A 27,969-nucleotide genomic window follows, 5' to 3' on the forward strand; every position below is an offset into this window, starting at 1 on the left:
AGAGTGCATCTCCTGCATCACCCAACACACCACCTTCCTCACCACTTTCATCACCAGCACTTTCGACACTTTCAATACCTAATGCACTCACTTCGTTCATAAACCCTTCAAAGTCTATTTCTGACACCTCGGACATCGAATCAGCCTCTTGATCCTCCTCAGGATATGGCTCTTCTAATGTTGAAGGGAGTGATTCCTTACTTTGTTCAAGCCGAAGGAAAAGGGTGATGAGTGTTTGCTTCCGTCTGTTTACTTCCTGGTTGTGCTTGTCAGTGTAGTAGCGGAAGGTTCTGTCCAGTGAAGACATCACCTCCACTCGCAACTGAGAGTGTTCGATGTCCTTGAATTCTTCCTTGAATTTATCAAGGGCACACAGTACCCTGCTGATCTCCATCATGGTCAAATCTTCACTCTCCATCACTGATGCTGCTGCCTTTTCTGCTGCTATCTCCTGCTCAAGGTGGGCGGAGCGTAGGCAACCGTTATCGCTTCTTGGAGGGGCATTGTTGGGTACTCAGGGTAACCCTGGATTTGGGCCACTCTTCGCTGCCTCTCTCGCTTATAAGGAGTTCAATTCGCCTACTAATAAAGAATACGCTAAAATAAATTAAAAAATAGGTCCTCGCTTACAAGGGGGATCGCGTTTCGGAACTCGCATACTGTGGGGATGTACTATACCTGACTTCCAATCCTCTGGGACTTTACCTTCCTCCCAGGCCAGGTTACATATCTTCCACATCCATTCTACTACTCTCCCCCGTGCTTCAGCATTTCACACACACTCCATCAATTCCTGGGGCTTTCCCCAATTTGACTTTCTTCATTGCTTCCACAACTTCCATGCTACCGATTTCTTGCTCTTCTCTCACCTCCCTCCGTCTCCCAGCTACTTATACTCGCATTACTTTCATTCTCTATGTTCAGCTTACTTTTTCTCCCTTCCCCACCAGTAATCTACCATTTTTATCTTTCACTCTCCGACTAACTTCTATGAAACCCCATCTAACTCTGTTTACCTCTTTCCGGAACATTTTCTTACATTCCCTCCACCTTACACTCAAATTGCATCCAAAATCCTCATTCACTCTTTCTTACTCTCTCTTACTAATATTTTCACCTCTCTCATCCTCTCTACATATAACTCTCTCTTCTGTCTCTCAATTTCTTCCACACCCCTGTTTCTCATCCACTCACTATATGCTTTCTTCTTTTGTGCCACAGTCTGTCTCACCTCTTCATTCCACCATGCTGTTCCTTGCACCCCCTTTCATCTGCTCTTCATCCCACACACCACCTCACATGCTGCGCAGATTTCTTTTGTGAATATCTTGCACACACCTTCTACATCCTCCATCTGCTCCACTCCATATTTACTCAATCGCTCCTCCACTGCTCTCTCATATTCTGCCTTTTTTCCATCTTCTTGTAACCTTTCCACTGTCCTTGTATGAACTACTTCCTCCTGTCCCTCCCTTCTTCTACTCCTCAATTTCATTTGAACCTTGATTATCACCACCACCAAGTGGTGATCAGAAAGTTTTCCCCCCCAGCCTCTATATGCTCTTGCATCCATTACACACCTTCTCATCTTACCATCCACACACATTTAACCCTTTAACCGCGGGTATTGTTTTGGTCTGACTGTCCTCTCCTGCGGGGGTTTCAGCCAAATGTAAACAAACTTTAAACCTTAATAACTCTGCACAGAATAAAGCTAGAGAAAAAAATAAGGTACCATTAGAAAGTACTAACCTTCAGCTTTCCATTGATGTAGGTTTCATGACTTTGTTGACTTTCACAGGACGGGGAGAGCCGTTAGAAGTGAGGGGTGTGAAATAACTATTTTACGCCCCACACACCAGTACCAAATGCCAACCACTCTCTCATAATAGTAATATAAACATATATGAACACTGTACATACGATAAACACCCACTCTGTGTTCACTGAGGTAGGTAAAAGGCACTTCCCTGCAGCTGCGCCCGCTCTTCACTGCGGCGGCACCTGCTCACTGACATTTCATGCGATCTTTTCATTCTTTCTAACTTCTAATATTATTTTACATATAATCTGGGCAATATACATTATATTTACAATGCACTTATTACTATATTGCGTCACTGGCGCATCACAGAATTACATAAGTGCCGCAGAATTCCACAAGTGCCGCAGATTCTCTTATTACAATATCACTTATTATACTGGCCAATATTTCCTTTTTTTTCTAGGCAAAATATCCCTTATTACTACATTATCCATTATACAATTATTGGTAAAGCACGTCACTGTCGCATCACTATATATCACTGTCAATTTCAGTATTTACTCAGAGAGTGGTACTCGGCAAAGCACGGAGTTAAACATAGAGCGACTTGGCATTCCAGGCACTGGTGTGTGCTCATTTTTCTCGTCCTAGGCCTCCGTGTGGTGGTAGAACATACTCTGTAGCGGCCCTGTGACAACCTGCCACCTGCTGTAAGAGGCAATTTCACAAGCTGGTGCCGGCTCATGTAATTGCGGCACTCAAGACGGTCAGGTTGTGTGTCAGAGTGTCGCCTCGGGATCAATGCCGTCACCTGACCAAATCGTGCAAGTAGCTGCTGCACGACAGTCTTGGAAAACTGTCTCAGTGATGGTTGCCTTATGCCCCCGACTTGTGTCTTGTAGAGAATGAAGGCGTTGAGCATGCACATATCGAGCATGTGCAGGCAAGCCTTCCTGTACCATCGGGTGTTTCTCCTGAGACAGTCGATTTCGGCAGTCATCATATCAGACTTATCAACAAGTCTCATATTTACATTATAATCAATGACGGCATCAGGCTTCATGACTGGCTCTCCCGTCCTGTAGCTGACCTTCCTAGTTCTCTGCAATTCCCCCTTGTGGATGGTGCTGATCATATTCACGACCTTCTTGTCATGCCACCTGATCGCAAGAAGCTTGTCTGACTTCTTCAGGTGAACATCTCCCCTGGATGATGATGATGCTTCGGGGAAACTAGGCCACTCTTTCCTATAGCTCCGTACAGTGCCAACAGTGCCAATGCTGTTTTCAGCAAGGTATTTGGAGAGTTTCGGTGCTGTGTAGTAATTGTCTGTGTACAGCACATGATTACCACCAAAATACCTCTCCATCAGCACTTTTACAACGGAGCCAGAGAAGCCAAGGGGGTCTTTCCTGTTCACATCCATTGTGCTAGCAGAGTAGATGACAAAATCCAGGATGTACCCCGTCTCACAGTCACACAGCACAAAGAACATTATCCCAAAGCGGTGGCGTTTGCTGGGGATATACTGCATGAATTTGAGACGTCCTCTGAACAATACCAGGGATTCATCTATGACGACTTTCTGCATAGGCCGGAAAAATCGCATAAATCGATCCCTAATCCTGTTGAGAAAATCCCTCACTTTCCACAAAGGGTCAGTTTGGGACGGGTTTGCATTGTCAGCGAAGTGCAGGTATCCAAGCAGCTGTCGGAACCGATCCCGTGACATATACTTCCCGAATATTGGGATAGTAGTTATGTCATCCACGAGCCAGTACTCCTCCAACTCATGTCTCTTTATATGGGGCATCAAAAACATTAATGCAAAGAACACATACAGCTCTCTGATCCCGACAGGCAACCACGACACTTGCTTTGGTGAGCCAATAGGTCCCAGCCCTTCTGCTGCACACTGAGCTGCATACCTATTGGTCTCATCACTGACATGCTGCACGATTTCGTCATCCTTGAAGGCCAGGAAGTAATCAACAAAGTCATCTCCTGCGTTGCATGGGAAGGCAGGCTGTATTCCAGCATTTGTCATATCAAACGGTGGATTGTGTGGCCGAAAATCTGCACCGTCAGACCAAACAAATGCATCCACTTGCCCTGTGCGTGGTTCAGTGGCAGGGGCAGGTTGCATTGCACTCGTTTCCCCGTGAGAAGGAGCTGAGGTGGAGGCAATGGGTGAGGCAGGAGGTGAGGCAGGAGGCAAGCGGGAGGAGGGTGAGGCAGGAGGCAACGGGGAGGGGGGTGAGTGCGGGGGCGGTAAGTGGGGGGGTGGCGAGGGTGAGGGAGCTGAGCGGGGGGCAGGCGGGGGGGTTTCTGACCTGATGCGTAGTGAAACTTGACCCTTTCTACCCCGCTCATCACCTCGCTTATCTCCTCGCTTATCGCCCAGCTTTGCCCTCCAACTGCCACGCATCCCCTTTGTTCTAGGCCTGCCTGCATGGCCTGCACGGCCTGCCTTCCCTCGCTTTGCAGGCTTTGGTAATTCGTACTCCTCAGATGATGTAGACTGAGAAGAGGGCACGACAGATGATGATGATGATGATGTGAGGGCAATAGGGCTAGGGGAACGGGAAATTGATGGGAAATGCTTACTAGGGCCTGGTGTGGGAGACGTGAGCCTGCGCTTCACTCCCTTCCCACGTACAATACCAGATTTGCCCATAGGAGCCTTTCCTTTCCCAGAGTAATTTGGGGGTGGTGGGGGGGAAACAACACGATCACTTTCATCACTGTCACTATCAATGGAAAATGGTTCACCACCAATCACTGCCAAATCATCACTGCTTGCTGTGAGTGTGTCACTTTCACTGCCACAATCAAGAGTAGTACTTACAGTTTTGTCCAGCTCAGTTCTAATTTCAGGAGTGCTCAACCCCTTCTGCCTCGCTGTCGGCAGTTCCTTTACCGGTGTAGTGGTAGAGGGAACACTGGCACTAATCATTGTAGAGGAGGAAGCGAGCGACGATGAGTCGGGACGGAGCGCCATTATCACGCACAGAGCTGGACAGATACTGACTGATGCGGGTCAGGGCAGGGGTAGGGGGGGCCCCCTCGGGGTTGGAGGAGGGAGGTGTGGGATGGCTGGCATGAAAGAACTTGACAGCTACTCTTGCGTGAGACAATTTGCGCGCCGGGAAAACGCGCGGTGTTCAAAATATTCACGATCATTCCAGAATGATACCCGCGGTTTGGTCCAGTTTTGTCACTGTCATTCTGGAATGACACCCGCGGTTAAAGGGTTAATCAGTCATTGCTTTCTGTTCATTCAGTTCACCACCCACCCTTCTCATCATTCCCATGTACTATCATGATCCAAAGTTTCTTTACCCCCCTGAGTGGAAGAAGGTCGAAGCCAAGGTTGTAGCAAGACCAGATGATCGGACACTGCCAGTATACAAGACTAATAATGGTTCATGATACCGTGATTCATAAATAGGCTCATGTGTTTCATCCGGGTGATTCTTGTTATCCTAAGCTCCAGGTTAGTGAACCCCTCCATCATGAACTGGCCTGTGTTCGGTGGCCCGTCATTTCTTCAGCCTTGGCTTCGACCTTCCTCCACTCAGGGGGGTAAAGAAACTTTGGATCGTGATAGTACACCTGTGGATCATTTTGTGCCTGAAGAGGGTATTGGCTATTGCCAACCTCCTGCTGGCATAAATGTCCACTAGAGCACTGCCACTGTCATCCACCTCTGCAGCCACATCGCACTCACCAGCTACTCCATCCACCTTCACTGGGATTGTTTCGTACAGTATTACTGTACTGTATCAGTATTGTATTTTATGGATAGCTTTCATCTTTTGCTCCTGGGAAAGTTTGTAGGATTGAGGGTTGAGACAGTAACGGATAATTGAGAGTTTACTGTAGATCATTTGCATCATTTGTATCGTATTGCATCATTTATTAACCATTTGAGATTCTGATGACACAACTGCGCATCATATGAAATCCTAACTCAGATTCCTTTGACTCATCAAGGTATCATATTAAAATTACCGTGCAATAGCTGCCATATACAGCAGTAAACTATATATAATTCGAAAGGCAATTTATTGTAGTTTTTCATTTTGCAAATTGGAAATATATATATACAGTGGAGTCTCTTTTATCCAAAAATCATGGGACTTTCCAAGTTTCGTTTAATCAATTTTTTCGGATAAAAGATACTGTAATAATCTGTAGGATACAAGGGAACAGTATTGTACTCACCCATCACCCATTTCTGGCGATATCAAGCCCACCGCCACCACCAGCACCCCAAAAGCCACACAGCCATCACCAAAACACTTAATACACTGTAGTAACTACGTATGTAACTGCACTTTTGTAACTATAATAGAAACTGTCAACTTAAATAAATCTTCACTCAAATGAACTTAAATAAACCTTCACCAAAACAATTATGTAATTCACTGTAAGCAGTTCGAACAAATAAAGTCTTAAACCTAACTGTTTTTTCATATTTTCTGTTTCCTTATTCAATCATTTCCACATCATCCACATTATCACCCACATCATCCAAATCTTCTGAGGTGGTGGATGAGGGCTGGCTCAACCAACGCTCACTCTGGTGACTAGCGGAGCACCCATAAACCAACTGTAGTGGCGCGAAACAAGCCTGCCGTGTTTGAATTTTCGGATAGCTTTCAGATTTTTGTGCTTAATCGAAATGAGAACGTTTTAGTAAAACCTACAGTTAATGGCATATTACGGTTAAAAGAATTTCGGATAAGAGAGACTCCACTATATATATATATATATATATATATATATATATATATATATATATATTTATATGTATATATATATATATATATATATATATATATATATATATATATACATATATATATATATATATATATATATATATATATATATATATATATACACAGGTATATATATATATATATATATATATATATATATACTGTATACATATACAGTAATCCCTCTACTTTCCGGACGCTCACTTTCCGGACATCCCCACTTACCGGATTTTGTGGGGCTGGACCATTGGAACTGAAAAATGGCCAAAAAAAGAAAAATATCCCCCCCAAATCCGAATTTTTTCCCACCCATAATTTGAAATTGCCGTGCGGCGCCAAACAGCTGCTTACACCATGGCCCCTTCACCCCTTCCTTCCTCCCCCCTCCCCCCTTCCCTGTCAGGGTTGCCGTTTGTTATTTTTCATTACCAAATGTGGGCCAATTTGGTAATGAAAAATTTGTTTGGTAATGAATCAGAATAATGCATTACCAAACGGATTTTTCACATGTATGAGGATACACAGGATGGAGGTGGTGGATTGTTTGCTCTCTCTGATTAATCTGCTACCCTAAATAGTGTGAAAATAATCAACATGGTGTTAATTATAAGGAGAGTGATTACATGTATTTCCACTTGTATATATAATTAGTCAAGAATAAATGCTAGCTTTACGAATTTGGTAATGAAAAGTTAAATTTGGTAATGAAAGTTGAGGAGATTGGTAATGTGGCCGTTGCGATCTGGCAACTCTGTTTCTCTGACATCAACAGTTACTCCCTAACTTCGATTGTGAATAGATGCTTATCGCACTGGAAGCCACATGTGCTCGTTTTTTGTGAATAAACAGTGAATATACTGCAATACCTCGCCTCTAGACCACATGGGAATTTACAGTGTTGTGCAGTGTTAAGAAATTTGAACTTAGAGTGCAAAGGATCAACTGTGGAGTGCAAATTGGCAGTTTAAAGTGGCAGTTAGAACTGCAGTGGTGCAGTTAAGAACAATGTGCAGTGTTAGACAGTTATAACCCCACAGTACAAAGAATTAAGTGCAGCACAACACTGGATTACTGTGTACGTGCTTCAAGAGCGTTTTCACCACTGCCAAAACCTTAGAAAGGCAGCCACAAACGTGATGTAAGTACCCTGGCTGAGGTACAGTCACTTCTAATTCCTCATTCTTTGGTTCCTTTTCGTTTATTTCATGCTTTATGTCCATTATTGATGTGAATAGGGTTTTAAATAGGTTTAAATAGGTGCTATGCATGTCCGGTAGGGAGTTATTTAGGTGGCTTTCAAAGGTAGGCTGGTTAGGGTCCATAAGTACCAGTCCAGGAGGCAGGTGCCCACTATCTGGACAGGACCACTTTCCGGACATGCCTTTTGCTCTATTATGTTGGATAGTGGAGGAATTACTGTATATATATATAAGATGGAGTAATAGAAGAAGGGAAGGATGGGAAGAAGGAGTATTTGCAAGGAGAGTGGAATGGTTACAAGAGGATGAGAAAAAGGCAGAATATAAGAGAGAAGTGGAGGAACGATTGGGCAAATATGAATTGGAGCAGATGGGGGATGTGGAAGGTGTGTGCAGGATATTCACAGAAGAAATATGTGCAACATGTGATGTGGTGTGTGGGATGAAGAGAAGACGGAGGGGGGTGCAAGAAACAGCGTGGTGGAATGAAGAGGTGAGACAGGCTGTGGCACAAAAGAAGAAAGCATACAATGATTGGATGAGAAATAGGGGCATGGAAGAAATTGAGAGGCGAAAGAGAGAGTTATATGTAGAAAGAAAGAGAGAGGTAAAAAGATTAGTAAGAGAGAGTAAGAAGAGAGTGGATGAGGAATTTGAAAGGAATTTGAGTGTAAAGTGGAGGGACTGTAAGAAAATTTTCTGGATAGAGGTGAAGAGAGTAAGACAGGGTGGAAGTGAAGTTAGCAGGGGAGTAAAAGATAAAAATGGTAGATTACTAGTGGAGAAGGGAGAAAAAGTGAGCAGATGGACGGAACACTTTAAGGAATTGTTGAACACAGAGGATGGAAATAATGCGAGTATAAGTGGCTGGGAGAAGGAGGGAGGTGAGAGGACAGGAAGAAATCAGTAGGATAGAAGTTGTGGAAGCAATGAAGAAAGTTAAATTGGGGAAAGCCCCAGGAATTGATGGAGTGTGTGGTGAAATGTTGAAGCATGGGGGAGAGATAGTAGTAGAATGGATGTGGAAGATGTGCAGATTGGCCTGGGAGGAAGGTAGAGTTCCAGAAGATTGGAAGTCAGGTATAATTATTCCCTTGTACAAAGGAAAACGGGAAAAAGAAGTGTGTGGTAATCGTAGGGGCATTTGTGTTCGTAGTATAATAGGAAAAGTGTATGGTAGGATACTTATTGACAGAGTTAGGGAAATAACTGAGGAATTAGTTGGAGAAGAACAGGGAGGCTTTAGGAAGAAAAGAGGTTGTGTAGGTCAGATATTCATTCTTAGATCTTCAGTGGAAAAGTTTGTAGAGAAGGGAAAGAAGTTGTATGCGGCTTTCATGGATTTGGAGATAGCATATGACACGGTGGATAGACAAGGATTGTGGAAAGTACAGTATTAAGAATATATGGAGTAGATGGGAAGTTGTTGAATGCTGTGAAGAGTATGTATGATGGTGCTAAGGCTGCAGTGCGTGTGGATGGTGAACTGAGTGAATTTTACTCTTTGAAAGTTGGGTTGAAACAGGGATGTGTCATGTCTCCATGGTTGTTCAATCTGTACATAGATAGGGTAATAAAAGAGGTACAAGGTAGGGTAGTGGATGTTGGAGTGGCCCTGGTGAGAGAGGATAGTGTTTGGAAACTCCCCGAACTGTTGTTTGCAGATGATACTGTGTTATTGAGTGAAGACGAAGGGGAGCTGCAAGGCTTGGTGGATGAGTTTGGGAGAGTGTGTAAGAAACTGAATCTAAAGGTGAATGTAAGGAAGAGTAAAGTGATGGTCTTTGAGAGAGTTGAAGTCAGTGAATGTACAGCGAGGTTGGATGGTGAGGACTTGGAAAATGTGAGTACGTTTAAGTACTTGGGTAGTGTGATGAGTAAGGATGGAGGTTTGGAGGGTGAAGTGCTTGATTGGGTACAGCAGGGAAAAAAGGTTGCTGGTTCCTTGAAAGCAGTGATAAGAAACAGGGAAGTGAACATGGAAGTGAAGAAGTTACTACATGACAGTATTGTGATACCAACTCTAACGTATGGAAGTAAAGCTTGGACGTTGTTGGAAGGGCACAATTCAAGAGTGAGAGCAGTGGAAGTGAGTTATTTAAGAGGAGCCTGTGGAGTCACATGGAGAGACGGGCTGACAAATGAGGATATAAAGGAGCGTTGTGGTGTGGATGTGGATGTGATAGGAAGTGTTAGGAGGAATACACTGAGGTGGTTTGGCCATGTGGAGAGGATGGAGGGTGAAAGACTGACGAAGAGAGTGTATGTGAGTGAGGTGGAGGGGGGGGAGAGGGAGGGAGAGGCCGAGGATGAGCTGGAGGGATGGGGTGGAGAGGTATATGAGAGAGGGGGGTGTGAGTTGGGAGCAGGGCAGTGGAATGGCAGGGGACAGGGCGATGTGGAGGCGATTTGTTTGTGGCCACCCCGAACGGGATTGAGGCGTCTGGCAATAGGTAGATAGATAGATAGATAGATATACATATTTATATTTATATATATACAGTACTCATCAAAAGTATTCAGCGTTGTCCAAAAAGAATCACCCATTTTGGGGGGTAAAAATTGAGCCACAAGTTTGAGCTCCGAGCATGACGTCATGGTAGCCTGAGGCCTTCCAATGCGCTGGTTGGTTCCCGCCTCAGTCACCCACGGGCTGCCTGAGAGAGAGGAACTCCGCCGAGTGTCTCTCTCAAATTGCGCCATTTTTTACTGAGTGTCCCGCAGTGTTTTGGCCTTCACAACTTTGTTATGGCACCTACCTGTGAACTATCGAGTGAAATCATATCCCAGATCATTGCTCTAAAGGAGGCAGGCCACCAGACAAAGGAATTTAGTGAATTGGTTGGTGTGGCACGATCGACAGTGCGTCGTTGGTGTGCGCGGTTTCGGGTGGAAAACAGTGGTGAAGTTCCCACAAAGAAACCGAGGTCTGGTAGGCCTAGGAAAACTTCCCCAAGGTCTGTTAATGTTTTAAAACGTGCAGTGGAGTTTAATCCTCATGTGAGTGCAAGGAAAATTAAGGAGAGCAACCCGGAAGTGTTTGGTGAGGTGTCAGTGAGAACAGTGTCTCGTAGGGTGCATGAGCTTGGTTACACAAGTCATAGGCCTGTGAAAAAGCCTCTTCTCACCAAGAGCCAGAGAATTCGTAGGCTTGCCTTTGCTAATAAATATCTAAACTGGGGTGAGGAGCAATGGTTGTCAGTGTTGTGGTCTGATGAGGCAACGTTTAGTGTTACCTGTAACAGAGAAGCACGTGTGTATCGACGCAAAGGTAGTGACCCACTTGATCCACGTTATGTGGAAAGCACAGTAAAACATCCTGATTCACTCATGGTATGGGGTTGTTTCTCAGGGAAGGGTTTGGGGAAGCTTGTTGTACTTCCAAAGAACCTCAGAGTGAATCAGGATGTTTACCTGGAGCTTCTGTGTGATCATTTACCAGACTCCTTCGAGCTAACAGGTGCACGAGTGTTTCAGCAGGAAGGTGCACCTGCTAACAAGGCCAAATCGATCACCAATTGGCTTCATGACTGCGAGGTATCATTCATGAAAGACTGGCCAGGAAATAGCCCAGACCTCAACCCGATTGAAAACCTCTGGTACCTCCTAAAGAAGAGTCTCCAAGGGAAGGACGTGAGCTCTCTGCCTAAGCTGGAAGCCGCCATTTGTGACTCCTGGGACAGAATACCCCTCCAGCACCTCAGGAGCCTCGCCCTTTCACTTCCAAGACGTCTCAGGTCCGTGAAGAAACGTAAAGGCTACCCTACGATGCACTAAAGGTAAATAAAATGCATTATTTATATGTTTATATCTTACTCTGTTCACCTCTCTTCACCTCTTTCTAGAACATTTTCTCACAGTCCCTCCACTTTACACTCAAGTTCCTTCCAAGTTCCTCATCTCTTCTTACTCTCTCTTACTAATCTTTTCACCTCTCTCTTTCTTTCTACATATAACTTTCTCTTCCACCTCTCAGCTTCTTCCACGCCCCTATTTTTCATCCATTCATTGTATGCTTTCTTCTTTTGTGGCGCAGCCTGTCTCACCTCTTTATTCCACTATGCTGTTCCTTGCACCCCCCCTCTGTCTTCTCTTCATCCCACACACCACATCACATGCTGCACATATTTCTTCTGTGAATATCCTGCACACACCTTCCACATCCCCCATCTGCTCCAATTGATATTTGCCCAATCGTTCCTCCACTTCTCTCTTATACTCTGCCTTTTTCTCGTCCTCTTGTAACCTTTCCACTCTCCTTACAAATACTCCTTCTTCCCGTCCTTCCCTTCTTCTATTTCTCCATCTCAAATGGATCATGATTCTGGCCACCACCAAGTAGTGGTCAGAAAGTCCACTCCCCCAACCTCTGTAAGCTCTTGCATCCATTACACATCTTCGCATCCTTTCATCCACACACACATAATCAATCATTGCCTTCCTTTCATTCAGTTCACCACCCACCCTTCTCATCACTTGCCATGTATACCTGTGGATCATTTTGTGCCTGAAGAGGGTATTGGCTATCACCAAGCCCCTTCCAGCACAAATGTCCACTAACCCACTGCCATTCTCATCTGTCTCAGCAGGCACACCCCACTCACCAACTATTCCTTCCACCTTCACATTCCCTACTTTACCATTCATATCACCGATCAAAAACACTCTCTCATTCCTTCCAAACTTTTCCATGCACACTTCCACATTTGTCCAGAACTCTTCTCTCACTCTGCTTGCACGATCTTGTATTGGCGCATACACACACACAATCGCCCACATTTGTATTCCAACTTTCAATCTTACCCAATCTTACCCACACAATCCTTGACCCAAGTGATCCATACTCTCTTATGCTCTTCTTCCATCTTTTACTCACAACTATACATACTCCTTCTTTTGCCCTCTCATTCTCACCTACTCCTGCACATATACCCCATCCATACTCCCATTCTCTCACACTCTCACCTCTCCATTTAGTTTCAGTCATCCACTCACGATGTAGTGCTGCCTACTTCTTCCTTAGCCTTTATCATTCTTTTTCTGTGCCAGCCCTCCTCTCTTCCTATTTCTCCCATCTTTCCTGTCACTACTTATTGCTTTTCTTTCCGTTACAGGTGGCTTTACATTGAGTGACAAGCCAAATGGTTTCCTGTAAGCCAGGAAGCCATTTACAGCGCTGGGTGGTGACCATATAACCAAATCATACGTGCTCCCTACGTGTCAAGTGGGTTGGTGGAGGGTTAGTGCCCCTCCCTGTAAAACAAATAACTCAGAGTCAAATGGCCACCCCGTACGGGATTATGGCGTCTGGCAATAGATAGATAGATAGATATTCCGCATACATCAACTTTCGCACCCTCAAGCACCTGGACAATCTCTCTCTCTTTCACCTCATCATTCGCTCCCCTTACATTCCAGGTTCCGATTACCATGTTCTTTGTCCAGTCCTTGGTCGTCATCTTTTGGTCAGTCCTTGTTCGAGGCTTATTATTTCTTTTTAGTTAGTTGTTTTCCGGGGAGGGGCACTAACCCTCCGCTAACCCTTTTAGTCGCCTTTTACGACAGGCAGGGATACTGGGGGAGTATTCTTGAAAAAAAAAACCCTACCCCCAGGGGGGTCATTTATTCACACGTTGAGCACACAATGAGAAGGTTCCGAGACAATTCACCATCAAGTCAATTCACCATCAGATAATTCCCTGTCAAAACATGGACGATTTCCTGTCAAGACAATTCGCACCCTGGACTATTCCCTGTCATTCTATAAATATACTTACAGTATTAACTAATCAATACTTTAATAACTCAAAGATATAACAAGAGAAATTAAAGGAAAAGAATCAATAATGGAAATACTAAAACAAAATGAATTACAGGTGGTAGCAAATACAGTAGGCAGAATACTGAAACGAAGAGAAGTACAGTAATTATGAATATAAGGAGCAACATAGAAATGAACAATAGAGACAGAAAAAAAAAAGAAATTCACGTTGTTTAAGGAAGAGCGCCCGGATGGGAGTAGGTATCGACAACAACAAGCCATGGGCAAGGAGATGTTCTGTTTTCGGCAGCCATCTTGCGACTGTCCTGCCAGCAGCCAGCCGTCTACAGCCAAGTGATGCACCTTCAGCCTGTACCTTCCACGTGTGGACGTGCATTTTACTGCAATTTAGTTGTATGTATTTTCTTTGTATTTTCGTCACAACTTACCCGTTTCAAGATGGCAAGCAAGAGTGGTTCTTTGGGTAGCAGTGGTAATGGATGAGAGCAGCCTGGCTTCTCAAAATCTTTGCAGCCAAAGGAGAAATGGCAATACAGGAAAGGGCAGAAGTACACATAGTATACACTTGCCGACAGTATGGCAATACAATGCAGAACTACAGTTACTTAACCACAGTTATAGTTCATAAAGTTTACAGGGGGTGTGGGCAAAAAATCATGATTTTAGGTAGGTAGATTCAGAGGCCCTGAACCCAAACTAATTTTTCCCATAAGAAGTTCAGTTTAAATTTTGATGATTTGAATTTCACAGTGATTTTTAGGTACAAATGCCAATCGAAATTTGAGATTCCACCGTATATATATATATATATATATATATATATATATATATATATATATATATATATATATATATATATATATATATATATATATATATACAGTACCCTCGCATCCAGCACGCGTTAGTCGAGCACGATTCGAGTCCAGCACGGTGAGCAATTAATTAGTATTATTTAATACGATTTAATTACTGCAACACGAGTGTGTTAGCATAACACGCACAGAGCTCCGAGAAGTGGGCCAAATCCGCAGAGTTCACTCTAGCACGATCACCCCCGGTCCAACACGGCCATACTGGACATTCCCATGATGACAGCCAATGAAAAACTTCTGATCAAGCAGCCTTCCCCACCCGCTATCGTGACGTGATCGTGATGCCGCCCAATTAAAAACGCTTCTGGTGTCACGTGATGTTTTGTTTACATTTCTCCCACCACTGAGCCACTCAGTCGCATAATTCCATTGGAAGGTGCTTTTTTCTTTCTGCATTTTCTGCCCTTGTTACTGCATTTTACCCTGCTCACAATGCTTAGGAAGCCTTCTGAGAACCCCAAGAAGCGTCGGCACCTCCCTCAGGCCACCAAGCTAGAATGCATCGAGAGGAAGAAGAAAGGGGAGAGGAAAGTTGACATTGCCAAGGCCTACGACATGAATGAAGCCAACGTGATCATTTTAAAAAACTTAAGACAAGATCCTGGCAGCTGAAGGCTATCACACGGCACTTCATACCAGGTTTGCCGAGGATACGATGGTAAATCGGAATGGTAACGTGGTAAAATTGCCGACGATACCACGGGCATTTGGAATTCATCTGGATGGATTCCTGCCGAGGATACGGGCAAAACAGTGTGACCAAAACCCAGGCGACTCGACAGAGAATGTATCGTACTACAGCATTGAACATTTAGGCTGACACTGAATACATATTAATATTTTAGAATAAATATCAATCGTTTTGAAACCCTTCTCATCGGCGTGTGTACCAGTTTATAAACAAAGTTGCTTCTCCTTATTCTCAAACGAGTCAGCGACAGCGATCACTTTCCACAGTCACGAGACGGGGCTCTGGCAACAGTGTGAGAAGCATGCACTTTGCCGAGGATTAATGGACGAAGATAGTGATTCTGAGTGTGATTTCGAAGGATTTATGAGGGAGGTTTGATTTCGAAGGATTTATGAGGGAGGTTTGATTTCGAAGGATTTATGAGGGAGGTTGAGGAGGAGCAATAGCCATTACCTGCTAGTGACGCCAGCAGCCATCCTCCGGGGACCCAGTAGGACTACCTACAGCCTTGGATACCACCTTCCATTCCCACCAAGCCCACCAACACTATCCTAAAAGGTTAGTTATCATTCATAGCACAGTACCATTTATTATAATTACAATAGTACCAATATATGTATAGGTATTTGGTGGTATTTAGGGTGACTTTTCCGAGGGTTGCTGACATAATTCATTTTTCCCCATAAGCTCTATTGTTAGTCCAACACGTTTTTGGTCCAACACGTGACCCATGCATGACAATATTACCGTGCTGGACGCGAGGGTACTGTATATATATTTATATACAGTGAGTCCTTGCAATACGAAAACTCGAAGTACGAATTTCCGATTGTACGAAAACGATAAATGTAGAACAGATTCCACAGTACGAAAGTATATGTCTCGATGGTACGAAAAACGATATGAGAGGAAATACAAAAATATTCAAAATGGGTGCACTGCATGGTGCCATGCTCGCTTACGGCGAGAAAACGAACTAGCCCCTCTCTGGTAAACACATTTTTGCGCACTTTCCAGTCAAGTCACGTCCGTCCTCTCCTCTCAGCTTTGCTGTACGTCATGCTGTTTTTCTCTGTTCTTCACCTTTTCATATTTTCACAATGCATCCCAAGTGCCCTGCATCATCTCCAGCATCCAGGGAACCAGGTGCAAAGAAGAAACAGCATCATACTCACTCGTTTCGTTTCGTTTCGTTTTTAAAGGCTCAAACATGCTTGCATGCGTCGGCCTTGGTCACCTAATGGCGGCTCTCCATGCTGCACGATCCATTGCAGCCTCCCTGTTCAGTCCCTTAACCCTGAGGTCACACTTAATGACCTCGTCCCATGTCTTTCTCGGTCTATCCCTCGTAACCCCACCCCCAATATTAACACTTCTCACCTTCCTCACCCAATTATCACCCCCCATCCTCTCCACATGTCCAAACCACCTCAATCTACCTCTCCTTATCACAACACCAATACACTCCAGTCTCGCTCTTGAGAGGAAATTGGAAATAATAAGATGCCACAAGCAGGGGCAGGGAGTCTTGGAGATTGGGCGAGCTTTAGGCCTTGCACTATCAACCGTTGGGACTGTGACGAAGAAAAAGGAAATGTACCGTACAAGAAGGTGGCCACCTCCTTCTCTTCATCTTTAGCTACCTGACAAGCCACGAGGACCCGCAGCTGTCACATGGAGAAGATGAAGCAGCTCCTGATTGTGTTGATGAAGGACTGCCGGCAGAAAAGCATCCCTATGTCTCTGCCTCTTATTCAAGAAATGGCTGTTGAAATCTGGGAGAGTCTTGGAGAAGATGAAGAGGCAGGGAGTTCTTCATCAGTGCCGTCCACCAGCAGCGACTCTGGGGCTGCTCCTTCAGTGCCTTCCTCCGGTGATTCCTCGACTGAGGTGTTGAAGGCCAGCCGTGGCTGGTTTGAGCGCTTCAAGAGGAGGGCCGATCTCACCAATGTTTGAATTCAAGGGGAGTCTGCTAGTGCTGACAACGCTGCATCTTCCTTCCCAGAACACCTGAAGAAGATCATCAAGGAAGGAGGATACTCCCCCAAGCAGGTGTTCAACATTAATGAGACTGGCCTCTACTAGAAGAAAATGCCTAGCAGGTAAGAAAATGTCTTAAATCAATGTTTAACAAGTAAATTGTAGGCATGTGATGGTGATAAACTGCTATGTGCATAGGAAGCAGTGCCATGTGTCAAGGGAAGCATTGCCCTCTGTGAAGGAGGCAGTGCCATGTTTAAAGGAAGGCAGTAGCACATGTAAAGGTAGTCCTGCCATTAAAGGAAAATTCATGCAGGTTATTCTTAAAAACGATGTTTTAGGGTAAATATGTTTTAGGGTAAATTGTAAATGCTCCTTGTTTACGTAAGGTCTGTGAACTTTTCTAGTGAAATTTACTTCAGAGTTACACTGCCTGCCATTAGAATGAAGTTAAATTTATCCATGTGTGTCTCAAAAGTGATGTTATAGGCAAATTTTACAAGGATGAAAAATAAATGTTCCATGTTTATGTGGGGTAAGCGCAAGGTCACGTTGGAGGGAGTTAGGTTAGGCCTGTGTTATTCGGGGGTGAAATTTACTTCCTTATTACACTGCCTGCCATTAGAATGAAGTTAAATTTATCCATGTGTATCTTAAAAGTGATCTCATAGGCAAATTTTACGACGGTAAAGCATAAATGCTCCTTGTTTAGGTTAGATTTCTTAATTGGCGCAAGGTCTCATTAGACGGAGGTAAGTCTAAGCTACGACTGTGTTTTTCGCAGAACCAACATGCGTGTGTGTCTCCTTGGAGGGAGTTAGGGTAGGCACGTGTTTTGGTGGGATGAAATTAACTTAGTAATTACAGTGCCTGCTGTTAGAATGAAGTAAAAATTATGCATGTGTGTCTAAAAAGTGATGTTATAGGCAAATTTACAACGATACAAAATAAATGCCCCATGTTTAGGTTAGATTTCTGAATTGGCGCAAGGTCTCATTAGACGGAGGTAAAACAGGATCGTGTTTTTTGCAGAACCAGCATTTGTGTGTGTCTCCTTGGAAGGAGTTAAGATAAGCCAGAGGAGCAATAGGGTCCCACTATGTGACTTAGCACCATATCAACGACACGAATCTCCAGCCGTAGCACAGGTCTATACAGTATTTAACTGTACAGTGTACTAATACTACAGTAATTAGTTGTATGTTTTATTTTTTTATGTCTGTACAGTAGTATAGTACTGTATACATGTATTGCATATTTCTAAATAGGAGGGGTAAAGTTGTAGTGCGGGGTCCAATGGGGTCCTGGAACGCATCCCCCCCTTTATATGTATATTTCAATGGGGAAAATCGTTCCGATATACGAAATTTCAGATTACGAAAGGTTTTTTTGGTCCCTGCCCCTTTCGTATTTCGAGGACTCACTGTATATATATATATATATATGTATATGTATACAAACACAGATATACGTGTACACAGGCAAACCCTGGTTTAACGATGCTCTTGGTTAAGTAAAGACCCATTGCTAGGCGGGATATCGTAAATCGGGGACAATTTAACATGTCAGGTATAGGGATGCATTTTTGAGTCTTGGGTTTCCCCACCAGCCAAGTCTGAAACTCACACAAATGATTCCAAAAAATAGTTCAAAGCCAATCTAAATGGTCTAACAGGTGTAAAAGAAGCTAACCTGAGCCTATCACCTGTAAAGATCTCACTACAAACCAACAAATAAAATCTGAAAATCTTCAAAAATAGGCCAGAAAATATCAAGCACCTCTCATCTCTTTCTTCTTGTAAGTCCTTGCCTGGTCCTGGTCACCATCCTTGCTTTCCACCCCAAGGCTAGGGGATATGTGGTGCTCCCTAGCACTAACTCATCCTCCAAAAAAACCTCAAACCCCATTGTTAAACTGGGGCTCGGCCATCATTAGGCGGGGTAGGATAGTATTTCTTCCCCCATCACTAATCGAGGGTATCACATATAGGGGTATCGTAAATCCAAGTTTTGCTTTTATACGTATATACAGTATTATACAGTAGGGCTGCGTGAACAGTGACACTATTTGTCTGGCGCTAACATCGCTGTCCATGAAATCACTATCCGTGGTGCAAACTTCTTAACTAAATAAATTAGTCTGAGACTTTTTCAACTACTTCTGTTGTTAATCACATATTGCAAGTAGAATTTTAACAATATTAAAACTGTTGTGTATTAAACATGCAAGAAGGTTAAACACACTTACCTTTTAATGGTTTTGAGTGCTGTTAAGTGATTGCTAAGTGGACTGGTATCATCTACTGGTGGGTCTCATCTCACTCATGGTTTATTTCACATATATTCTCTAGGCATTTTACCCCATTTCCACCCCTCCTTTCTCCGGCCTTTTGTATTGACCGTCATTACCATTTTGCCCACCAGTTGGGCCCATGCAAGAGGTGGAAGCCATTATATTCAGCACGAAGTCACCATAAAAGTGGCCTTGACAGCACGAAAAAAAAAAAAATCAACAATGAGATGGAATGGCATCCTGTGGCAGGTGACGATTGCCTTGCGCTCAACATCCGGGTTGCCAGGTTTCCGACCCTGGCAACTGCCCTGCAGCCTGCTATTCTCTGGCGGCCTATCGCTATCCATGCAGCATTTCTTTCGTTTGTATCCTGTCACTATCCGTGAAATCGCTAAGCAAAATAACGCCATCCGTGCTGCCCTACTGTATATTACTTTATTATTGGTGCTTATTTTTCTGTGGCAAAATATAGATTTTTTTTTTTTTCCTACAACTCTGCATTTTGACTTTTTTCCCCCCCCTTTTTGAACATATTTGTTATAAAGTACAACTACTCAACTTGAAAATAACACCAGAATCAGCATCTTATCATGGAAAGTAAGTTTGCACAGACCAGCCAAAGAAAAATACGGTGGGGCACCAACTTTTACGCCTAATTGGGACTGAAAATAATGCACGAAAGTTGAGATCGCTAAAGTTGGGGCATTGTTCTTTTGGCAAAAATGCTAATTGGTTCCTGGCTATTCTAAAGTAACACCAGATTTTCATTTTCACTTGCAATACAGTACAGTACAGTACATCAAACCAATATTGTACATTGCATTGTGAGATACAAACAATAAATACACATTATATGAGGAGAAACATACCACAGAGACCAGGTTGAGGTGTTTAATAGATGCCGGGGCTAAGTATCCAAGGTGCATGGCGGGGTTATTGGGTCCCTCCAACCATCTCGGCGTCACCTCTTGCTGCCTCACTGCCAGCTGCCTCACCACCACCCCTTCCTGCCTCAATACCACCCTCGGGCACTTTTTATCACCACCACTACCTCCTGGCCCTCCCCTTACACCAGCAGGCCCTTTCCCCACATCACCAGGTATAGTAGAGGCCATTGAACCGTGAGAATCCAACACAATGGAGCCAGCGACGTTCGTACACAGTGGCGGGAGTGGGTAGACTGATTGTTGACATGACGTCATTCAAGATGGCGGAGGGTTGCGGGCAGGCAGCACAGAAAATTCAGAGTTCAAAATATTGCCCAAAATCCAAAATTTGTGCACGAATCTCGATTTTCTTCATGCAAAAGTGGAAGTTCGGAAATATATGGTCTATGCCGCGAAAGTTGAATTCATGAAACCTGTTGTCGCAAAACTTGGTGCCCCATTGTATTGAATATTGCTAGGCAACAATGCTGCTGAGAATCATAAAAAACTTTGCATCTTTTTTCTTTAGCTTTACTGTGCAACAACTGGCATAAATTACCATAAACACTGTATCATTCAAGAGGCAACTTAGAGCAGTTTTGCATGGTACAAAAAAAAAAAATTATATATCTCTACTGCTTTATTTTCGGCAAATATTTTTCTATGGCTAAGTACAGTCAAGTCGCCTAAGGCGCGGATAATTGTTTCTGGAACATTCCTGCGCCATAGAAAACCGTGCCATAGAAATAATTAAACTTAGGGGAAATATGGAATTTGGTTCTGGACATTTCCCCAAAGTCCTCCTTTTCACCCCACTTTTCTCCATTTGCCCTTACTTTACACAGTTGTACAATCAAGCAGTCAGTCAGTGCATGTTTTACACATAACAATAGGCAAAAAAACCGGGAGGGTGATCAGCCTTATGTCTACTTGTGTGTAATACAGTCGTTCGTAATACCGCTGTGAACTGGTTAGTGACGAAGCACCTATCTCTGAGCTAAGACGAAGTATAATGCCTCCCATCATCATCATCATCACATATATTAGAATGATTATTAATGTGTTAAATATGAGTTTTGTTGACACGAGCATACAAACTTTATCAAATAAACTTCATCAATCAGTGCTTGACCAGGTACCCTGGTCAAGCACTGATTGATGAAGTTTATTTGATAAAGTTTGTATGCTCAAGTGTAAGCAAAACTCACATTTAACACATTAATAATCATTCTTATATACGTGATGATGATGATTGGAGGCATTATACTTCGTTTTAGCTCAGAGATCGGTGCTTCATCACTAACCTGTTCATAGCGGGTTTTTGAACAAACCTATAAACTAGTCACAATAGCCAAAGAATCTTTAATGTTTCATTACTTAACACAATGAATTTGGTGAAGTTTAGTCTCCTCATTAGAGAGAAGGAAGTCCACAGTTGGAGCAATTGTAGTATGGAGCTAAAGTGATTGCCATCTTCTTTTGTTTACAAACAGGGGAGTGCGCCAACCGCCAGGGGAATTTAGACGGGCGTTTCAAACCTTGCCGCGCCACCATGCCATAAGTATTTTATGCGCATGGTTCATTTTTGGGGGGTTCTGGCACCTTGCCGCGTCATAGCAAACCGTGGTATGGAAGTCCATGACATAGGCGACTTGGCTGTATAAATTTTGTTTTTGTTTTTGGCTAACTTCAGCTTGTCATTTTGGCTTGTAATTTTTTTTTTGTTTTCCTTTTTTTAACATACTACGATAAAGTACAACTATTCAGCTTTAAAATGACACCAAAGTCAGGATCCTCTCATGAATGAAAAGTAAATTCACACAGAACAATGAAAGAAAAATATCACCACACAAAAACGTTGTCAGCGTGAAAGTGGGTGAATCAGAGACAGACATGATTTGACCGGGGCTGAAGCCTCATAGGGTTAAGGTTCCAACATGCTTGTATGTGTCAGCCTTGGTCACCTAATGATGGCTTTCCACGCCGGTTGATCTCTGGCAGCCATCCCTATTCAGTCCCTTATTCCTGAAGTCACACTCTGACCTCGTCTGTTTTTTTTTTTTTTTTTTTTTTTTTTTTTTTTTACACAGTCTGCCTCTTGCATCCCTACCCCCAATGTTCACTTTTCTCATTCTCCACACCCATCTGTCATCATCCTTCCTCTCCACATGCCCAAACTATTTCATTCTGCCCCTCCTCATCACAGCACCAATACACTCTAATCCATCCCTCCTCTCAACTCTTCAGTTGTAAACCTAGCTCCTCCATGCCTCGCATTTAAGGACGCACTACCCATCCATCTAATCATTTTCATTTTTGTACACCTGAGGCTAGGAAATCCTCTTCCTTTAGTGTCCAGGTCTCACTACCATACTGCAGTACACTCCTGACACATACTGTATACAAAGAACCCCTGGTTTGGAGGGAGAGCCTTCTCATTTTCAGGAGAGGCAACAGCTCCTTGAGCTTCCTCCAGCCACTCTTTACCCTAGCCACAGAGCTAACTGCAGCCCCACCTCCAGCACATAACAAATCTCCCAAATAACAAATCTCTTCCATGCACTCAAGAGACTTGCCAGCAAAATCAATCCATTCATGCCTGAGAACCTCTGTATACTCTCCCTGACACACTGCAGACTTGAAATCAGCATTATCTTGCCTATAATAGCACTACATCTCTTATGCACCCACATATCACAAATACCGTACGGCACAAGATGGAGTTACTTCCCACACCCTTGTGATAAACTGCACATGGCCACTTCCTTGCTTTGACAGTACTGCCACCGGCCCTAGATATCATTACTTTTATTTTAGCCAAATTTACTCTCAGACCCTTGTGCCCCATTCTGTCTCTTCACTTCATAAATCTTCCCTTTGCCTCCCTTTCATTCTCTGCAGTCAACACCAAGTCATCAGCATACAACATATCCCAGGGGAGTCCATTTCTGAAGTCACATGAGAGAACTTCAAGCACCATGAAAAACAGTGTGGGGCACAAGACTGACCCCCTGATGCATGCCAACATTCACAAAAAACTCATCACTCAAACCTCCATTCTCTCTCACCACGGTGCAAGCACCCACATACTGTACATACCCATAACCACTCTAACCAGCCACTCCTAGATCCCAGGCTTTTTCATTGTCCACTTTACAACCTCCCTAGGGACTCTGTCAAAGGCCATCTCCAAATGAAAACAAAGGACAGCTCGCATTTCTTTTCTGTATATTTTTTCTGAAGCTGGCAGACAGTGAATATGGCATCAATGATCCCTTATCCTAGCATAAACCCAAGCTACATTTCATCAATATTCACTCTTTCCCTAACTATACCCTTCTAGGACTCTCTCCATTACCTTCATTATCTGGTCCAAAAGTTTTATGTCGCTGTAATTTCCTCTTTCCAGGGCATCACCCTTCCCTTTGTTCACATTTACAATCACACTTTTCAGCCGCTTATCTGAGACAACACGCACATATGTATTCATGTTTATCAAATCAGTAACTAAACCCATTCCTTCATCTCCAGAGGCCTTCAGCATTTCAGCAGTCAACCCAGACACACCTGCCATCTTCCCCACCTGCATCCTGCCTATTACCCTGCTCACTGTAAAGCATCAAAGGCCAAGGACCAAACACAGGGTCTGCTGACAAACTTTCTCTGTTCAGTCAAACTCCTCACTCAGCAACTGCCTACAGTGATTTCTCCAGGTGTCTTTAATATTCGCACTGTCCACTACTACCCTTCCCTCATCATTCTTTACTCACTGCTTACTTAGGATATCCGTGTTTTCCCATCTCATTTGCTTTATCACCTTAGGTACAATATTCTTCTACTCAGCACTATTAAGGCTATCCAGAAAAAGTCTCTGCAACTCAGATTTTGCCCTGTGTACTTCCTTTTTGGCCCTGCACTTGGCAGCCAAGTATTCGTCTCTGTTACCACCCCTTTTCCATTTCCGGAAATGAATTCTTTTCTCCTTAACTGTGGCATCTATACCCTTATCCTACTGCCATGCTACCTTATGTCTTGGAGGGCTGCTTGTCCTTCCACACACTGAATCAGTAACTCTCAGGATATTGTTTTTGAGAGCTCTGTACTGTTCATTTACATTTCAGTCAACGGCTTCCTGTTCAGCAGCAACTCGACTCCTCTCATTATAGAAGGCATCCCTCACTGTTTGCTTTTTCAGCTTCCATATTTTTCTCCCATGTGCATTCATGCATAAAAAATAATTTTAGATCTAGACGTTCTATGAATACAGATAATTTCAGTTTTCATTCATTCATCATCTAATCCATCGTTGCCCCAGAGGAGCATAGTAGCACGGGACAAGTTGGTCCTGACATTTCAGTTTATGACATTTAAGATTTTAAATGTAAGAATTGTAAGATAACTACAAGTACAAGTACTGTATTTACATCTCTAGGTAGTTTGTGGAACAGTATTTATAACTGCAGTAATAGGCTTTAAAATGAGGAAAAGAAAAATGTCCAGTACAGCATTTAGTAATAGTTTGTTGTTCACAGGTGTGACTCTCCATCGTGTTGCTGCGGGTCAGAGATCACAAGGGGATGGAGAAGAACAGGCATCCCCTCCACCTTCCGTACACAGTAGGGAAGCTACAAAACCTATACTTCTTTCATCTCAAAATCCCACTTCATCGCAGACCAAAACAAATTTAGCACATGCCAGTGACAGTGTAACAGATGAAAACAGAGCTTCTCTTGGAAGGAGAGCAAAATGCGAGAGTACTGGAACTTTGAACACTCTGTTGCCAGAGGTTTTGGACATTGCTCATAAGCTAACTAAAGTCTCGGTTACCTCTACCCCTGACTCCACATTGCTCAATACACCTCCTAAGGATATACTTGCAAAACGAATAATTCCACTTCACCCTCAAAACACAAGCTCAGTAAATGGAAGAAGGTCTTCAGCTGGACACAAGAGGAAAGATCCAAAGTTTGTTCCATATGAGCCATACAAAGGATGTATTAAACCCATTCTTGGGAAGAAATCTAAAAAGACAGAAAAAGGAAAGAAAAAAGACAAGCAAAACAGAAATGCAGAGTCACATGACGAGCAGCAAAGTGAAAGGATGGAAAATGAAAATGAGAAAAATGCAGAAAAGGTAGCAGCAAGTTGTTCAGTATAGTATTTAGCTTCTTTTTTGCTAGCTTTCAGGTGTCATTCCAGTTTCACAGGCAGAAATGGACGCTTATGGTATTATAGATTATGTGTGACCTGAAATAGTAGTCTAGTTATAGTTTCAACATGCTCTAATTGCCAAATTATGTCATTCTTTATCCCATCAGTACTGTGACATACTGTTCATTTTTGTTTTTGCTGTTTGCAGAGGTAACTGTAATAGAAAAGTGGTTAAAATAGTTTATCTCATGCCCCCTCCAAATCAATGAACTCGTCTCTTTGTAGCGAGAATGAAGAACAAAAAGTATCTTTGGATTGAAGGGGTCAGTGGGATGTGCTAGTTGGTGTTCAGATGATTCTGAAACTGAAGATTCCGGGTGATACTTTCAGGATGAATGTACAAGTGGAGGTAGCAGTCTCCCCCCCCCCCCTCTCATTCTTGCCCATTTTAGTTTTTTTTCCTCCTCCTATAATGGTATGCTAATGTTATTAGCTTCTTGAAATATTTATCTGTTCATCACATTAGCATTCATATTATTTGTATTGTATTGTTTCTAAAGGCTCCAACATGCTTGCATGCGTCATTTTGGGTCACATAGTGGCAGCTGTCATTGCTGCTTGATCTCTGGCAGCCTCACTATTCAGTCCCTTATCCCTGAGGTCACACTGTTACCTCATCCCAGGGTTTTTTGGGGGGTCTGCCTCTCGCATCCCTACCCTCGATGTTCACACCTCTCTCCATCTGCACCTAATTGCCATCTTCCATCCTCTCATTGTGCCCAAACTATATCAGTCCATCCCTCTCCATCACAGTACCAATACAGTATGCATGTGAATACCAGCAGGCATGAGATCCAGTAGCTACTATATCTGTTTGTGTTATGCAGGGCACTGTATTTAGGTTAGCTACAAAGAATGAGAAATTTTAGTACTGTACCTGAATTCCGATTATGTATGGCATTGAATGCTGCTAGGAGCTGTTATGAGGATGGTAAAGCATGGACATGGGAAGTTGGGTGTCTAACTGAGTGGTTTAACCCCCTCGTGCACCATAAGTTTTCTGTAAGTGTGTGAAGTGATCAGAGACATTGCCATGAGGTCAGGCTGGACTCGTGCACAAAGGAAAACTTTCCTATGTATTTTATTTGTCCCAGAAATTGGTTATAGTGGTATAAATTGTATACCATCATCTTCCCTGATGTTTATACTATATGACAAGCTAATAAAAACATACAAAATTGATGAGTAAAAGTACTGTGATAGTACCGAAATGAGGTGAGAATACTGTACTGTTGTTCAACAGTGAAAATAAATGCCCTACACTCAAGCACAAAATTTTGCCCACATAATGCAAGAGCTAAGCATATGTCTAGATGCAGAATTTCACAAGCTTTCATGTGGCGTTGTCGGAATTCTGATATGACCAATAGTTTTCGGGTAAATCGCCAAAAATTGCGCGCACCCCTCCCCCCTAACTGAAAACTGAGAGAATGCCAACTGTTTGAGAGTGTTGACCTGGAAATAGACACCCTCCCCTATGACACACCAAATATTGACAGATTTCATGCTAATACATAATTTTTGTCCAGAGCTGCCCAATCGGCATCCCTTCAGACCCACACTGATAAGTCTGTCATAGTGCGTCATGGTTCCTTTTCTGACTAACACCGTTTTGACTCGTTTTGAATCATCGTGCACAGTGGGGTTAATATCACTGTTTAAGTGATTCCAGGTTGTTTAGTATCCCCTGGCTGTCTGATGTATATGGTATGTGGATGGGGATATGATAGGTAAATGTTTGAGCTATTGAGAAACAGATGAAGATGATACTGAATGGCAAGTGGTGGAGTACAGTCACGTCTAGATTTACAGTTATGTCCACAGTTGTTAAAAATACCCAACTTCACTACTTAACTTAGAGTATTGTTACATTTACAGAATTATACTCAAGTAAAAGTATCACGATGTGAATGTACTTGAGTAAAAGTACAAAAGTATAATGTTCATGAAGTACTCAAATACAGAAAGTAAAAAGTAACCACTAACCACTCAGCCAACCTCAAGCTATTAACTAACTACAGTATTAGGTACTTGAAATGTGAGGGTTGTCAGAAGTGAGGAATGCTGTGTAGGGACTAAAAAGTAGGGAGCATCAGGTGTTCATGAGGTATATGTAGAGATGAGTAAGGGTAAAAAGAGAGCACTGAAGTGTCAGCTGAAAATGTATAAAAAAGATTGGATGACTTCTATCGTACCAGCAAAGTGGGAGAAGAATGCGATTATGCTTGGTACAGGAACAAAGGCAATCAAAGTAAGTGGAAAAAATATAGCACTGTACAGCTGCAGAGGGTTCAGCAAAAGATATTTGGAAGAATAATGGTAGAGAAGATAAGAAATGCATGAAAATATATGGTGAGTTATGAACAGGGTGGCTTTAGGAACGGTAGGGGATGTGCGAAATAAGTATCTGAAATAGCATGCACAGTAAAGAAAGCTTGTGAAAAGGACTGTAAGATATTT

General features: G+C 43.1%; 1 protein-coding gene across 1 annotated transcript in view; it reads left to right on the forward strand.

Moving 5' to 3' along the window:
• LOC145400089 (uncharacterized) overlaps window positions 1-27,969 on the forward strand; it is a 212,063-nt gene that overhangs the window by 8,689 nt on the left and 175,405 nt on the right. The window contains exon 2 of the mRNA XM_080272593.1: window positions 24,831-25,432. Within this exon, the coding sequence (XP_080128719.1) occupies window positions 24,831-25,432 (602 nt within the window). The remainder of the gene's footprint in view (window positions 1-24,830; window positions 25,433-27,969) is intronic.

Source organism: Coenobita brevimanus, chromosome 51 (assembly GCF_032717465.1).
Source record: "Coenobita brevimanus isolate Jiangsu-jjx chromosome 51, ASM3271746v2, whole genome shotgun sequence".
Classification (NCBI taxonomy): domain Eukaryota; kingdom Metazoa; phylum Arthropoda; class Malacostraca; order Decapoda; family Coenobitidae; genus Coenobita; species Coenobita brevimanus.